Source organism: Corylus avellana, chromosome 1 (genome assembly GCF_965113065.1).
Source record: "Corylus avellana chromosome 1, dhCorAvel1.hap1.2, whole genome shotgun sequence".
Taxonomy (NCBI): Eukaryota; Viridiplantae; Streptophyta; class Magnoliopsida; order Fagales; family Betulaceae; genus Corylus; species Corylus avellana.
In genome coordinates this window covers 43,395,994-43,412,486 of record NC_142490.1, presented here as the reverse complement: position 1 = coordinate 43,412,486, position 16,493 = coordinate 43,395,994, and the positions used below count along the sequence as shown (strand labels likewise).

Below are 16,493 nucleotides of genomic sequence, written 5' to 3'. Positions count from 1 at the left end.
TCTCTCTCTCTCTATATATATTTTGTTTGTCCGAGTGCACACAGTGACGGCTTCAACAGTGGCGAATCTCTTAGTGGTGGTTGGACGGTGGGCTGAGATCTTCCTGAGCAGGGAATCGGGGGATCCGGGCCGTTGGATTGATAAAGCTTGGGAATATATTCAATTTCTTATATGACCGTACATGTCGGGGATGGTGATAGGAGGTGTTTGTGTGTGGGTCAGGACTGGGGAGCGAGTGTGCGCTGGTAATGGCAGCCGTTGGATTTGAGATTTTTGTTGGTTTCGTTGGCCTAACCCAGAAAACGAAAGCGGAAAGGACAAGGAAAGAGAAATGTCCCATAAAGAGGAAGGAAAAGATTAAGGAATCAAATTTCAAATTTACTTTTCTTCCGACCCAAATATATAATATAAAATACATTTTCTTCCTTTCTCTTTCTGTTCGGAAAGCATTCTCTGATATTTTCGTTGTGACACACGCCTTCGACCGGTTAACATGGATAATGTGGTAGAACACAACGGCCAAAGGGTAGAACTAGTACAGTTTTTAATATATATATATATATATATAGTTTACATCATACTACCACGCCTTAATATAGTTTATAAGTCAATTATTTAAGTAAGTATAATAATTTACATGCTGACATAACAATTTAAATGATATTTATCTATCATTTTATTAAGATTTAAGGGTGTGTTTGGAAATGATATTTTAAACCAAATTGCAGAAAATGATTTGTTTAAGACTGCATTTTAAAAAATATATATATGCGTTTTCAAATTACAAGTAATGAGGTACTTTTTTGAAAACACATCATTTTAAAGGTTAAATTGCGATTTTAAAAGTCAAATAGTGATTTTACCAAATGCTTAACTGCGTTTTTAAAAGTTATATTTTCAAGTCACTTTTTAAAATCACAAACTCAAATAGACCCTAAGATATAACTGCGATGCAATAATCTACTTTAACTGTTATTTTCATAAAATCTAAAGAATAGTACAAAATAAAGTGTGTTATGGTAAAAGTAAAAATTATTTGTCATGTTACACACCATTAAATTTATGAACTAGATGACACATAAATTTAATGGTAATTTCACATATTCAATAAAAAAAAAATAAAAAAATAAAAAAAAAAATTGTAAAGTTCTCTTAACCCCTTCAAACTACCATCTCAAATTATCAATTGCGACAATCTACCCTCCAAATCATCAAAACAATGACAATATACCCGAAGTACAGGAGTAATTATAAATGACATACTTGTATCCTTCTAAAAATGATATAATTATTAAAATTACTCTTAAATCAAAACTTAATAATAATCAATTATAAACTTAATAATAATTTTAATAACTACGATAATAAACCTTCTAAAATTACTCATTACTGGGGTCGTGGTTTCCCCTCCTCGTCTTTTTGGGACAGAAAAGATCCATCATCATCACTCCACGTAATCATCAACCTTTGCTGGACGAAAAAAGAAAAAGATAAAAAAAGGTCCCAAGCACAGAAAAGATCCTCTGCATTATTATCGATGGAAAACGAGATTTACTCGAGGTATAAGATTGGAGCAAAAGGCACAGCAGCGATTGGCCGACGAAAGATAGGGCATGAATGAATGAATCTAATGTCACCTGTCACAACCCCACGTGGTCCACTATAACGCTCCAGGCGTCTTTGCGGCACAAGCATTTGACCCCTCGTTGTTCCTTTTTTTTTTTTCATGTCACTGTTTTGACTGGAAAAAAGTATAGGTAAAATTCATCCAGTAATTGCCCAGATAAAAAGTATAGGTAATTAAAATCATCCTCTATGAATAATTGATTATTCATGATAAATTTATACTTCCATTTCCATATGCTTTGTAATTACTAAAAAATAAACAAAAAGTACCTTTGAAACGACGAAATAGGACCAGGCCCAACCCCATTTTACTCTAACTACTACCCAAAGAAGATAAGGGTTAAATGTCCTCTCACATGAAACATTATACGTAACCGGGGATAGAACCAAACATACCCGCCTAATAATTCTAGACTCAAGAACATTTAGGTTTTCGGTGGGGTAGTTGGAGTAACAAACTGCCTTCTCTCTATAATTTTTTTCTTTTTATCTAAATAACATTAAGAAAAACTTTAAGAGGAGAGAAGATCTAGATCTAAATCTTCCCTCATCCCCTTTCATGGTAGCAGTGCTCAGCTCCACCGGTCTCCATTTCTGGCGGGTAGCTTTAGATCTAGTTCGTAGATCTAAATCAAGATCTAGTCTCTTCAAACTTAGATTTGATAGTTTTCTTCAGCCAAAACATGTCTTTCAAAGGGATGTCTACGATGCTGTGCTTCTCCATTGCTGCTTGTGGGGGTTTTTGTTTATTTATTTATTTATTTATTTATTTATTTTTAATTTTATGGTCTTAGCCATTGGGCCAAGGACGTGAATAATGCTTTTGGCTTTCGGGTCGAGAGGGGAATGGTTTGGGTATGAGTATTTTGCTCATACCTGGGAAATGACTTCCTGTGCTCCTGGAAGGAGTCTGCGTTAGCAGATTTGTTCTATAATCTGAATATCGGGCTAGGATAGCGGATGTTTGACATCATAGATTGGTTTTTCATTGTAAGATCTGTTATATTTTCGATTTTTTGACGTGTAATCTTTTAACTTCAACTATAATTTTGCAGAACTGTATGTTATGTGATTATAAGAGTTTTTATGCTCTTGACCACTATTAATGAAATCAAATTGATTTTCTCTAAAAAAATAATAATAATAATTCTAGACTCCAATGTCAACAAACCCTTTTTTTTTCTTTTTTTTTTAATTCAAAGCGGGGAAAAGAGGAATAATGTCAACATACCCTAGTAACAAAATCAATTGGATAAGGATCATCTTTATTTTATGAGCAAGATTTCAAATTGATATATTTAATTTTTAAAAAAGACTAGATGACAAACATTGTCGTTTTTAAAAAGACTAGATGACAAACATTGTCGTGTCGTCATGTATATAATTAGATGCACCAATTTTATATCATGGAGTGTCTATTTCATTTGAAATTGAGGAATCCTATTCCCAAGGGCTTGGACGAAAGTGCAACGTGTGCAAAGAGATTCTTGGAAAGTGACTAATGCAGAGGGCAACAAGACACACATTAAATTAGATCAAACACCCGATGCGGATATAGAGGACAAACAACTCGGCAAAAGAACAGCAGCAGCATACGGCTATAACCATATTTTCATGATACGGTAAAGGGGAGAAATAATCCACTACAACACTATTGTGAAGGTTCCAAGTAAAGCCAAGAGTGAAATTAGGCTGGCTCACTTCACAACAAAATCCATGATAAACATTATGCATAAAACAAGGTCGGCAGCTCAGCTATCATTATACCAAACACTATTGTGAAGGTTCCCAGAAAAGCCAAGAGTGGAATTAGGCTCACTCTTCGACACAAAATCCCGTGATAAACAGTATACATAAAATAAGGTTGGCAGCTCAGCTAGCTATCATATACCAAAACCTTGCACAGCAAAGCTCATTAATTTTAATTTTATGATCAGGATGATCCAGACAGACGGCTATCTTGTTTTTTTGTTCTTTTTCTTTCCCTTCTTTCTGTCTCTTTTATTCTGAGGCTTTGGGCGTGATTTTGGTTTCGCAACTCTCTTGAATGCTTGCTTCTTAGTCACAGGCACATTGTGCTTCTTATCAGCTCCAATTAATTGGGGCACTGCTATCTGTGTTTTGTCAATTGGAAAGGTTTCTTCTGCAGGAGAGATCTCACTTGTTGTCACTGTGACTTTCGTGTTGCCATGGTCATACGTTGTTGTCCCTTTCAAAGAATACCCAAATGTTAAAAGGAGTAAAACACATAAACTTGTATTACATACAGAATACTCCACTGCATATCTAACAATACATAATTGAGGGGGGGAAATTGCAGTAGATTCATATCCCACTTACTCCGAGTCAGCACAGAGGAAAGTTAGAGCATCCAGAGTGGAATTAAATGAGTCATCAAAGTACTCATGCCCCACCTTCCGGCGCTCTTACCTTGGATTAATAACAATGAAGTGGTTATCGCACGTAATTTTCACAAATTTTCCCAATTCAAAAGTGCCTCTCAGCACCAGCTTTGTTGTTAATATCAGAAGAATGTCTTCTGTTAAGATTTTAATCCAGAGAAGTGATCACAGTTTAGATCCACAACTATACTACTAAATCAGTAGACCCCCTTAGACCACAGAATCATTGGCAAGTGGCCTGGCAGCCCATAAGTACTGGATCCAGCAGGCATGAGTGCTTTATAATGAGTACTGACAAACAAAATTAGCTTATAAATGTTTGAATCCAGCGGATTGGAGAGTTTGAAAAATACCAGAAATAGATGGAATTGGCTCATTTTCCTCATCCTCTCCTTGGCAGTCATCATTCTCATCAAGTGCTGAACCAGTGGCTGGTGGAGCTCCACCATAGACCATTTCTCTTTCCAGTTTCCTCTGTAACATATAGTAGAGATATAACAATTTAAAACCTACTTACCCACAAAAAAGAAGAGAAAAGAAAAAGACTATTAAAACCTAAATTAAACTACATAAGCCAATTTATAACAATTTGATGGCTATGTTTGTTATTAAAAAAAATAAATTAAAAAATTAAAGAAAAAAAAAAGCTTGTCTTTTGTTTTATACTCTCAAAACAAAAACATTATCAAACAACCCAAACTATAAAATACTTAAACAGTTTTCATCTATATGTCGCATCAAAACATTTTTTTAAACTAAAAACAAAACAAAAAAGTCCCCCAAAACACATTATCAAACAATACCAATAATCCACAATGCCACGAGTGATACATATATGGCACAACACGTAAAAAAAGATAAGAAGGAATCTTGAAAACCATGATGAGATGTATGAATATTGGCAGGAAGGACCAACCACTAAGTTAATCCGTCACAACCTTCCTGGCCCGCTTCCCTGTTTTTTTTAATGAATACCCTCTCCCCTCTGCCTTCTATGTCAATATCCTCCAAGGAACTTTTCCATTAAAAGAAGATGTTTTGAGGCTTTTAACAGCCAAAAATCCCTAGGGTTTAAACCCTCGCATTATGTTGCTCCTAATAAGTTGAACAGTTGCCAAATGTACAGCATCTGGCAAAGTGGGCATCATGGCTTGATACTCTACTAACTCTTATTTAATGGAAATGTGACAGTGGGTTTACAGATGAAAGTATTCAGGCACAAAGTTAAGTTTTGTGAATGGTATATAGTGTCGGGTTGTATAGTTCATGTCTCTGCCTATATCAAATTCTCATTTTTTTTTTATACCACTTCTACTCTCAATTGTTTCTTTTGTTTTTTTATGGATGAATATATTTCAATAAAATCATACACTCCACATAAATCTCCCTAACAAAAATAGCAGATTTGACCGTATTAAAATGTTTATACCTAAAAAGCAAGGAATGATTTGGACATTCGATTGACAATAAGTCAATGTTATACATCAAATTACATCTCAATGTGGCTACATCGTGTGAATGGCCTAACCATTGATCCAAAGCCCTAGGATTATTAGATACTGATTTGGTTAAATCCTTAACCCTTTAAGATCGTACCATTCTATCCCACTTTCAAATCCGTAGTCCACAACGGCTCACTCTATCGACATTGACCTTATAGTAGCCGTTTTTCTTTTAGCAACTCTGGTCCGTATTCAATGACTTAACACTATGCTCATACATGATTTCAACACACCTATGATGTCATCCCAATTGTTAAGGCTAAACCATTGATCCAAAAAGCTCTAAGATTGTTGGGTACTGATTTAGTTAAACCTTTAACCCGAGTGAAGTATCGTAACACATCGCTATGACGAAATAACACAGATTTCTTAATTAGTACTTAATCTGAACCACTTTTGCATGAAAATATTGGCTCATTGCGTATATTCTAACAAAATACAACTTATATAAAAACTTAAATGACTAATTTCACTACCCAAAAACACGATAAAGCATCTAACTTCGAAAAAAAGAAAAAACCCCGAAACTTAATGCAAAAAGTAACCTTTTTTCGCTGCTCAATACGCTTTCGCCTCTGCGCCTCCCCTTGCTGCTTCTGTGCTTCCTTTCTCCTTTTCTTCTTCCTCTTATGAAACCCACCCACAAAGTCGCTTCCCATGCCAAAAACCCCAAATCAAACAAAAACTAACAATACTAATTCTCCAACCTCACAAAAAAAAAAAAAAAAAGAAGCAAATTTCGGGTTTGCTTTAAACATAGTACCTAAGATCTTTCTCATCGAAAGTGACTGCGACAGCTTTGTTCTTGAGAGCCCTCTTCTTTATGTGCCGGCCTCGGGGGCGTGCGACTTCAATTAATCCTTCCATTGCAGCCTCAGAGCTCGCTGCTGTGGCTGGTGTACTTGAGTTCGCTGCTACGCTAAATTGCAGGGCTTGTGGTAAAATAGGCCGGTTCGGGTTGGTGATTTGGGTGGGTTTAGTTTGGGTATTATAAGATTATTATTAGGTCCACCCTACAACAAATGAATGGGTTTTGGATGATGGGCTACACATATTAAAAGGCTGCACTGTACATCACCCAAATCACCAACCCGAACCAGTTGGGGGCGTACCAAGGCCTTGGGGTGAGGCCCAATGTTCCCCAAAATTTTCAAAATTTGTCAAAAAGTATATTTATTTTATAAATTTGTCATCCCAAAATGGTACTTTTGTCCTCCTGAAATAATATTTGTATCCCCTTTAATTATTATTATTATTATTTTTTAAAGTTTTACCCCCTCTTCCAATATAAAAGAATAAACCTAAAATACCCTCCTACTTATTTAGTTTTCGTCCATATTCTATCATATTTCACCAGAAATTCAACTTGGTTTGGGACTTTGAGTGTTATTCTTGATATACTATATTGTATGAGATTTGATATTATGGGAATGAAAATATACTAGAATTGATTCTAATTGATAAAATCAAATCATAATTCAATATATTTGATTTGATTTTATCAACCCTGCTATTTTGTATTCTCTCAAATTCATTCTTCCTATAAATAGAGACAATTTGTATTGTAAAATGATCCATTGAATAAAAACGTAATGTAGCTCTGGCTTTATATGTGAACACGTAAGCATCGTTTATCTCTATTTCATATTTTATTTATGCTTTTATTTGTATTTTGTTCACCGGCATTTTTCATATGAGGCTTCTTTTCCTTTCAGCATAATAGTTAAGTTCTAGATTTTTTTTTTTTTAGAGTGAAGGTGATTAACCAATTTATTATTCACACTATAAACTTTGTTTATTATTATTAATATTTATTTTTAAAAAATATATAAATAATCTGTTAAGGGTATAAAAAAAAAAAAAAAATGAATAGTTAAATTAAAAATTTATATATTTTGCTGCTGTTAATAGCATGTGGATTCTTGTTTTGTTTCTTTTACCTAAAGCGTTGTTCCTTGCTTCAACGCTTACGAAAATAAAGCCCAGCTCAAATGAGATTGTCATCTTCTTCCTCATCGGGGCTGACCGATGTTGCAGATCGAGAATGTTGCCACATGCAGGCCGTGATTCCTCTGTAGGTATGCGGCAGTTGAACGAGCGGATGATTTCATTGACGTTGAGATCCCTCGAATTACGCCGGTGATGAGGATCTGCTGCTGCCCACTGCCGTGGCAAGTATTTTTTTATGGGGAGTAGTAATTTTTAACGCACTGGCGTGCTTAAATAATAAGCATGCCAGTGTTAAAATATTATTAAAATAATATTTAAATAGTAAATAAAATAATATTTTAATATTAGCGTACTTATTATTCAAGTACCTCAGTGTACTAAAAATTACTACTCGTCTATGAGATGTCGATATCGGGATAATCGACATATTGGGTTTGCTTGTCTTGCATTCTAAAGTGTTTTTCTTATCGTGTTTACTGCAATGTAATAAGGATCCTTGGATTTAGAAATTAACCCAAAAAAAAGACAGAGTTGACCATCTTTTAGCTATTTGTTAGCACAGTCATTATTTGGTCTATTGTCATTTGTTGACCCATACCGATTTTTGACCCTTTGTTTGCCAAATATATTTGGGCTTTGTTGCATTGTCATTTTAGGCCTATAGATGCCTTTATTTCAGCATTTTGTTGGCTTTCATCTTAATTCATAGTTGGCCTTATTCTGAAGATTTTTCGGCATATTGTTGTTAGAGGCCCAACTCCCTCCGCCGCCAATTGTTGTCAACTTATTTCAGTTTAAGGGGATGTTATAATATATTGTGTGAGATTTGTTATTACATGAATATATTAACATTAATTGTAATTGATAAAATCAAACCAGATGTATTTAATTATGATTTGATTTTATCAACCATGTCATTTTGTATTATCTCCGTTTCCCTATAAATAGTAACCATTGAATAATAGCATGTTGTAGCCATTAGGGCTAAGACAATTTCATACTTGATTCTTGCAATTAAGGTTAAAAGCATATATCATGAATAATTTTCAAAAAAATCCTTACTCTCAAATCTACGCGTGAGGAATAATGCTACACTTACTCAATGAATGGTTATGTGGTTATGCTTGAATTGTCTTATGCATAACCACGTAACCATTCATTTGGTGCAGAACTATTAAGAGGTTCGGGGAGACAAAAGCCCTTTCAAACTTCTAAATATTTTTCAAAATTTTTAAAATACTTCAATAATTTTTTTAAAATTAAATTTTTACTTTTTTATTTTTTATTTTTTATTTTAAAAAAAAGTTGTTTTCTCATATTTAAAATTTGAATTTCACCCTACGAGAGAATTTGAAATTCATTTAAAATTTTCATATTTCTTAAATAAAAAGCTTAACAAATAAATTATCTTCCCATCCGGCCAAAGGCGCGTGATTATAAAGTCAACCCAGAAGTAAAAACCCAACCTGCACCTGGCCTACAACTTCGATCGTTCAAGATTTCAACTCATTTCTTGTTCCAGTCAACAACCTGGTTCTCTCCACCCAACCCGAACCGAAACGGACCGTTTCCCGCCCCAGTCACATCAACTATAAAACAAAACCAGAGAGACGCAAATTTTGAAGCTGAAAATGGACCGACCCGAGAACACGCCGCCCATCTTATCGGAGCAGGTCCTCGTCAGCGGCAACATAACGCCGTTGACGCTCACCAGCGACGGCAGGCTGAGGTGGACGGAGGGATGGCAACGGTGTTTGACGGTGAAGAAGGATGTGCTCGGGTTCGCGACAGAGGGCCCGAAGATCAGGATAAGAGCGGTTGTGCAGGGCGGAGGTAAAATCTGCATGTTTGAGAGCAGTGGACGTCCGGTGAGGAAGGACTACGTGTTCGAGCCCTTGTCCGAGGACTCGCTTAGGCTCTGGTGCGAGAAGCTCCGTGAATACATTGACTCGCTTGGTAAATTTCGCGTTTTTTTTTTGTTTGGTTTGGTTTCGGTTTGTGTTTTGTTTGGGGATGGGAAAATGCAGGAAAGGAAAAGTAAAGGAATTCAAAATTTTGTGAAGTTATGGCCTTTTGGCTTCGTTATAGGATTTGAATTTCCTTTATTTTCCCTCCAACTCTGTTAGGAGCGAAATTAAACATTTTGTGATGATTCAGTCTGTTTAAGCTTTGCTCGAAGTTGTGCAATTTGATATTCGGCTTAGACAGAAATAGTTTTTTTTTTTTTACTCGAACCCCAATTTGTCAAAAGATTTCACACTTTGTTTTCTTCCTTTTCGGGAGACAGAATGGAGCTTAATGTCTATTGCATTTTTGAATTTCATTGTGGGTTGTTTGATCACATTGTTGTATCGGGATTCCCTTCAGGATAGCATAATCTGTTTCTCTTTTTAACAGGACGGCCTAAACGGCTATTTGTGTTTGTGAACCCATTTGGTGGAAAAAAATATGCGTCCAAGATTTTTGTCGATCATGTGAAAGCTCTTTTGGAAGATGCTGATATCCAAATTACGTTGCAAGGTTTGGATTATTCATTAAACTGTGTACATTGATCATTAATCCATACTTTAGGATTGTTCCTCATGCCTTTTTTTTTTATTTTTTGGTTTCCTTCCCTCAATTCAATCTTTCAGAAACCCAATATCAGCTTCACGCAAAAGAAGTTGCTAATTCACTTGATCTTTCCAAGTACGACGGCATTGTTTGTGTTAGTGGGGATGGAATCTTGGTTGAGGTAGGTTGACTTTGGTTAGTTGCTACGAGAATGTATTATATTTTCTACTTGATAAATTCATAGAATGCCATTAATTGGTTGTGGAAGCTATCCCTTAAAAGAATGAGTTATGATGGCCGCCAGCTCTCTCTGCAAAGGTATGTTTAAGATCTATCTATAAGAAAAGGCTGCAGGTGAACAGCTAGTCTGTGACTTCATCTGTACACTTGCATTTTAAACAGACATATCTTCATTATTTAAGGCGGTAAGAGCTTCTATTTTTGGAATATATTAATAGTACAATCTGGACCACAATCTATAATCTCAAAAAATTGATTATATGTTATTACATGCATTCAAGGACTTTGTTATTAAGGACTCTCATTTGACTAGGTTCTGGTATTCCTGCCATTGAAGTTCTTGTATTAAGAATTGTGTTCATGGATTGAAGTCATGGTTCATTATCCATAGCCATCAGTCCCTTGCATTGTTTTTTCCTTGACAGTTAGGCGGATAAATTAAAAGAAAATTATAAGGAACCATATTAGTTTGACTTTTTATTGTTGGATACTGTTGGGGTTTGACCTTTTGAATTTTTGGTTATGCCCACAAGCCTAAAGGCATGTCATAATGTGATGCTGCTATTGTCAGGTTGTTTATCGATATCACATTGTCTATGTATTGACTTCAATGAAAGCTATGGCATTTGTGGCTTAAATGCACTATTTATAAAGGCCTATGTAACTTACAAGAATCGCGTTTACTTTCTAGCACTTCTAGTACAACTTAATTCTCTAATTGGCCAACTCGGCATCTTTTTGACCTCCATTCCTTTTCTTGCTCTCACTAGCATTGTACTATTTACTATTTAGTAGGTAGTTAATGGGCTGCTCGAAAGAGAGGATTGGGATGTTGCAATAAAGATGCCTATTGGAGTAGTTCCTGCAGGTTTGTTCTATCTTTTTATGTTTTTGTTACTTTTTGTTGGCATTGTTTTTCTTAATGATATTTGGACTATGGTAGGCAAGCGTGGTAGATGAAGTTATCATCTGATGAATGGTATAGTATTTTCATATAATGTTCTTTGTTGTCCTTTCTCTCCCCTCCTTTCCTCTTTCGGGTTAAATTTTAATGGCACTCACATATCAGTAGGTATTCTGATAATGTACAATCTCAATAATCTATTTGTGGGAAAAGTCTAACACACACTCCACTGGTAGGACTCAACTAGTTGTGGATGCTGTTGGGACCTGGGGTTATAGCTGTGATGTAGTTGAATCTGAGTCTCTCTGATCTAGGAGGCCACAATTGGCCTTTGATTTCTGTTCGAGATAGTTCACCTGTAGAGCAATGGATAAGTTATTTAACTGATAGATTCTAATGCTAATTTGTTTTAATCATCTTTTGGGACTGATTTATACAGTAAACTTTTGTGGTCCTTCCCTGCCATGGACTTTATACTTACAAAAATCTGCACTCGTCAAGATTTTCATTTGTTAGTGAGAATGGACCATTTTAGTCTTTCTTCAAATTTTCTTGTCCAAATAAGAAGATTTATTTCTAATTTGTTCTTAATTTGGACCTTCATCATTTATCCAATACTTTGAAGGGTAATATTATGTGGTGATTAGCTAAATTATGAATGAGCAGGAACAATGGTGAGTTGCATATTTATCATTATCTTCCACCAAATTAATGGAGAGTTCAATATTTATCATTATCTTCCACCAAGTTATCCTCCCATTGGATTCTCATTGTTGTTCAAAGTGAAGGAGGGCCTGGTGGTTGTTTATTTAATATATAGAACGTTATCAATGACTTCTTTTAGTTTTGATATCTGACAAATGTTTTTGCTTGCAGGTACAGGAAATGGCATGGCAAAATCCCTTATGGATTCAGTTGGTGATCATTGTACAGCACCTAATGCTGTTCTTGCCATCATCCGAGGTTACAATTGGTGTCTGTCAGTATTTTAATTTGTGTTTCCTTTTGTCATTGTTCTCATCATGTTAACAAATTTTATGTTGTCTGCTTTAATTATTGTCAGGCCACAAGTGCTCACTGGATGTAGCTACCATTACACAAGGAGAAACCAAAATTTTTAGTGTATTGATGCTCGCGTGGGGTATGGGGAAATACCATTACCTTATTATATTTTAAGTGGAGTTCTATATGATCTTTCTAAAATATGCTCTGGGTTTTACTTGCATAATTTTTATGCAATTGTCTGGATTTGACTAGGACTACTTACCTGTAATATTTCCATGTTTTTTCTTACAAAATGTTATTTTATTTCAGGTCTGGTGGCGGATATCGATATTGAATCGGAAAAGTATAGGTGGATGGGAAGTGCTCGTATAAATTTCTATGTATGATTTAAGTGATGTCTCATTTATCATTTTAGGGTTATTCTACTGCTGGTCTGTTTGTGTGTATTTCTATATGACTTGTTATCCCATTATGTCTTTAGTCACTGCACTTAATCTAGTTTTGCAATCTAAAGTTACAAGCAGATTGAACAGAATAAATATTTAGTTGAATTAGTTGCATTACTGTTTTTAAGAACTTGATAGTATCTGCAAAGAGTCATCATTATGTTTATAATAAAGCCATTTCTAGAGTTGCTACCATGGTGATAGTTTTTATAAGAGAGCAGTACTTATTAAGGCTTTGAGGATGTAAATTGGCTTATGTATCATTATAATTATTTATGCTGAGCAGATTTGTAAAGTTGATCTTTTTTGTTTTCCTTCTAAAGGTAATTCCTTGTTGAATGCAGATGAGAGATTCATAGCTGCGTTGACACACTTGAATGGCCATAGATAAGCTACAGCTTCATTCTAATAGGAAAACTAAGAAACTGAACAAAATTTCGTTTCACACATACATTTTAGTTTTTTCTCATGGATATTTTCCATTGTTATTAATCTTCCTTTCTTTTATTACACGGGAATATAATGTAAGAATGCAAAATGTAAGCATTATTGGTGGATTTGTATCATCTAAGTTGATAAATTACCTGTTACTGCAAAAGCCTAATCTGATAAGAAATAGTGAATCTTAATTACTTAATCAAATGTTCTAATACTTCCCCTCTATGTTAGGCTTACACTTCAATGAGTAGAACCCAATATGTGGAATATTAACTTTCTAAATGGGAGGTTAAGTGAAGTCAATATTTGAATTCAGAATTACATGTTTCGATATCATGATAAATTATTAGTAATACTAAAAGCCTAGGGTTATAGGAAATGATGAATTTTAATCACGTGATCAAATATTCTAGTGCCACCAGCGGTGTAGTTGGAATATGCATGTAGTAAACAATGTCTGGCACCTAATTGAGGAAGATGTGATAACAATGCCGATTCTATGTAAAGATGGCTTGGTTGGATTATACTCTCTTGTTTTAATAGTAATCAGCATCAAGGCACTAATGCTAATTGTTTCTTTTATTTAGGCTTTTCAACGAATTTTTCATTTGAGGCATTACAATGGATGCGTTTCTTTTGTGCCTGCACCTGGATTTGAAGCTTTTGGAGAGTCAACCAATTACCAGGGCATATCTACTGGCAAGCAAGCTAGCTGCAGTCCAAGTGAAGAGGAGCCTGTTAGGGTTCGACATTATGGTTATCAAGGACCTAATATTGACTTGGAGAATTTAGATTGGAGAACTATTAATGGACCATTTATCTCAATTTGGCTTCATAATGTACCTTGGGGGGGTGAAGACATCATGGCAGCCCCTGATGCCAAGGTAAAGTCATATGATTACTGAATTAAAATTTGTTTGTTTGTTTTTTCAGCCTTTTTAGTTTTGCTATATTGCAATATATCATTACTCTCTCTCTCTCTCTCTCCATTGACTGTGTGACCTGGACCTGCATGCATATGTATCATTACTGAATTACTTAAGTGGCCATATGGAGATTAGTGTAGAATGCCCTTTGTTTTTTTGGAGGACTTTATGTGAAGGGATATCTAGTAAAGATCAGGTAGAGTTTCATCACAGTGGTTTTAGGAGAAGCATCTTCTGGATTCTATATCCCTATGTTCTCAGTTAGATGACTTTCTTACTAAATTGAGATTCTTATGAACAAGGTGCTTATTGCTTAACACATGCACATATGTCAGCAAAAAATTACCCTTGTATTTCATTAGAAATTCTAAGCAGTCTTCCTAACCAATGTGGCATTCCTCCCTCCCTTAGTTTTTTTTTTTTTTTGGAAAGCTGCTCAGCGTTTGCTTTAGAAATATCTTCTAAATACTCATGATGGCATAATTATGTCTAATAATGTACTTGTCATTATGAGCATAAATGACATTTTGAGTTATCTTTTGCCTGTTGATGTGCAGTTCTCGGATGGTTATCTGGACTTGATTCTTATTAAGGATTGTCCACCGTTCTCCTTGCTATCATCAGTGATGATGAAAATGAACACTGGAAATCATGTCAGATCACCCTATGTCACTTACCTCAAGGTAAGTAATAATAAGACATTTTTAATCTGGTTTTCATTATGTTTTCTTTTTGACCGTTGAGCAGATGTTTATGATGTCAAACAAATCTCCATTATTTGCTCAACTTGTGGAGAGAGAAAGGTTTTCGGTGATATATATAGATAAAGTATTTTTGTCTTCTGTTAACTGTTCCTTGTGTATCTTGCAACAACATACAGGTGAAGGCATTCATCTTGGAGCCTGGTCTCCAAACTGACGACCCAACAAAGGAAGGGATCATAGACTTAGATGGTGAGGTCCTGGCCAGAGGAAGAGGAACGTACAAGTGTGACCAGAAGGCACCGATGGCCTATGATAAACTTCAAATAACTGTGGATCAAGGTTTAGTTACCCTATTTTCTCCTAAAGTATGAGAAATGCTACATATACTCTCAAGTGCTTATTACCAGATGTGGCAGTAAAAATATTTACCATTAATATATTATATACAAATTAACTCATCGAAAATTCAATAATGATTTTTACTGCCAAGTTAGAAAGTAAGCTTTTGGAAGTGAATAATGATACACTTACTCTTAATTCCTTACACAATTTTTTCACACTCGAGTGACTTTTAAAACCGCCATTGAATATGAGATAGATTTTTATTAGATTTCAATCCAATAGTGGTTTTAAAAGCCACTTATGGGTTTGAGAAAATGGGTATAAAGAAGTGGGAGTAAGTGTAGCATTATTCTTTGGAAGTATATGTAGCATTTCTCTTTAATATTTTCATGGAGTTCATTTGACAGTCCACTGATACTTTTTCAAAAGAAATTTATTGGGGATTATTTATTTTGTTCTGCCTGTATAGAACCCCATAGCATATTTTGAGCATGTGATTGGATCTGTATCATGAACAATATCAACTAGGCTGTATGTCACTTGAGCTCACATCAACGTTTGAGATCACATGATCTCTCTATCAATTTCACAAAAGTAATTACTGGTTGCCAGTTAGGTTTTTGGGGTCTCACAAGAATCATAGTTATGGTCTCGTGACTTGATGGTACATCTTTATCTTTCACAAACAAAATCTACGGTCCATGATTTGTTGGGGAAAAAAAAAAAAAAAATTGATGCGTAGTTCTTTTAAGTATACAGTAAAAATAAAGGTGAATCATCATTTTCTTTCTTTATAAATTTACTCACATCTGCCATTTGATTTTACAGTTTAAATTTTGTTTTGTTACATTTAACTTGGTATATTGTGTCACATCATTTAAAATTTTTATATGATGTGACAATATATTCACTATGTGAAAATTATGTACTCTTGATCATTTGGTCGAAGAAATGAACGTTCTGACCACACATATCTCCACCATTGTTAATGGGTTAAACCAAGACATTCTCCTTGGAAAGGACATGTTCTACCATTAATTAGGCTTTAAGATAGATAAAGATAATTGTTATGAAGTATTATTAATATGTACTGAGTTTAGACTTTAGGGGACCGCAATTGTCCTAGGTTCAATTATATATAGCCGAAAGAGTCTAATGACTCATCATAAACAAAGCAAACCCAAAATGAAAAGAAACCTCTCATTCTTATGCTGTGTTTTTAACATGGGATTTAATTGTTTTTCACTAAGATCGCTGCATCATTACACTTTTCTCGAACATCATTACACTTTTCTCGAACGGAAGTTATTTAAATGTGCTTCATTTAGTCTACCCTACATGGGTAACACAGATCAAGAAACTAATAGGAGTCCACCACATGCACGTTGTGTTAAACACGCCTTACTGAACCATCGACTCTAATACTACGGTTAGAAAGATTTTCATTTTTTATTG

At 34.9% G+C, this 16,493-nt stretch overlaps 2 protein-coding genes across 2 annotated transcripts; one reads left to right on the top strand and one right to left on the bottom strand.

Moving 5' to 3' along the window:
• Positions 1–3,219: 3,219 nt before the first annotated feature.
• Positions 3,220–6,467, bottom strand: LOC132171380 (ribosomal RNA-processing protein). The gene is made up of 4 exons (XM_059582681.2): positions 6,294–6,467; positions 6,076–6,181; positions 4,382–4,502; positions 3,220–3,835 (listed from the first exon to the last, which is right to left on the bottom strand). The coding sequence occupies exons 1-4, from the start codon at positions 6,395–6,397 to the stop codon at positions 3,582–3,584; spliced, it is 585 nt and encodes a 194-aa protein (XP_059438664.1). The 5' UTR covers positions 6,398–6,467; the 3' UTR covers positions 3,220–3,581.
• A 2,446-nt stretch (positions 6,468–8,913) lies between these two features.
• On the top strand, positions 8,914–15,649 carry SPHK1 (sphingosine kinase 1). The gene is made up of 10 exons (XM_059583812.2): positions 8,914–9,436; positions 9,878–10,000; positions 10,114–10,218; positions 11,073–11,141; positions 12,054–12,140; positions 12,241–12,318; positions 12,492–12,562; positions 13,654–13,950; positions 14,550–14,675; positions 14,873–15,649. Exons 1-10 carry the CDS (start codon positions 9,112–9,114, stop codon positions 15,065–15,067), a joined length of 1,476 nt encoding a protein of 491 aa, XP_059439795.2. The 5' UTR covers positions 8,914–9,111; the 3' UTR covers positions 15,068–15,649.
• The last annotated feature ends 844 nt before the right edge of the window (positions 15,650–16,493 follow it).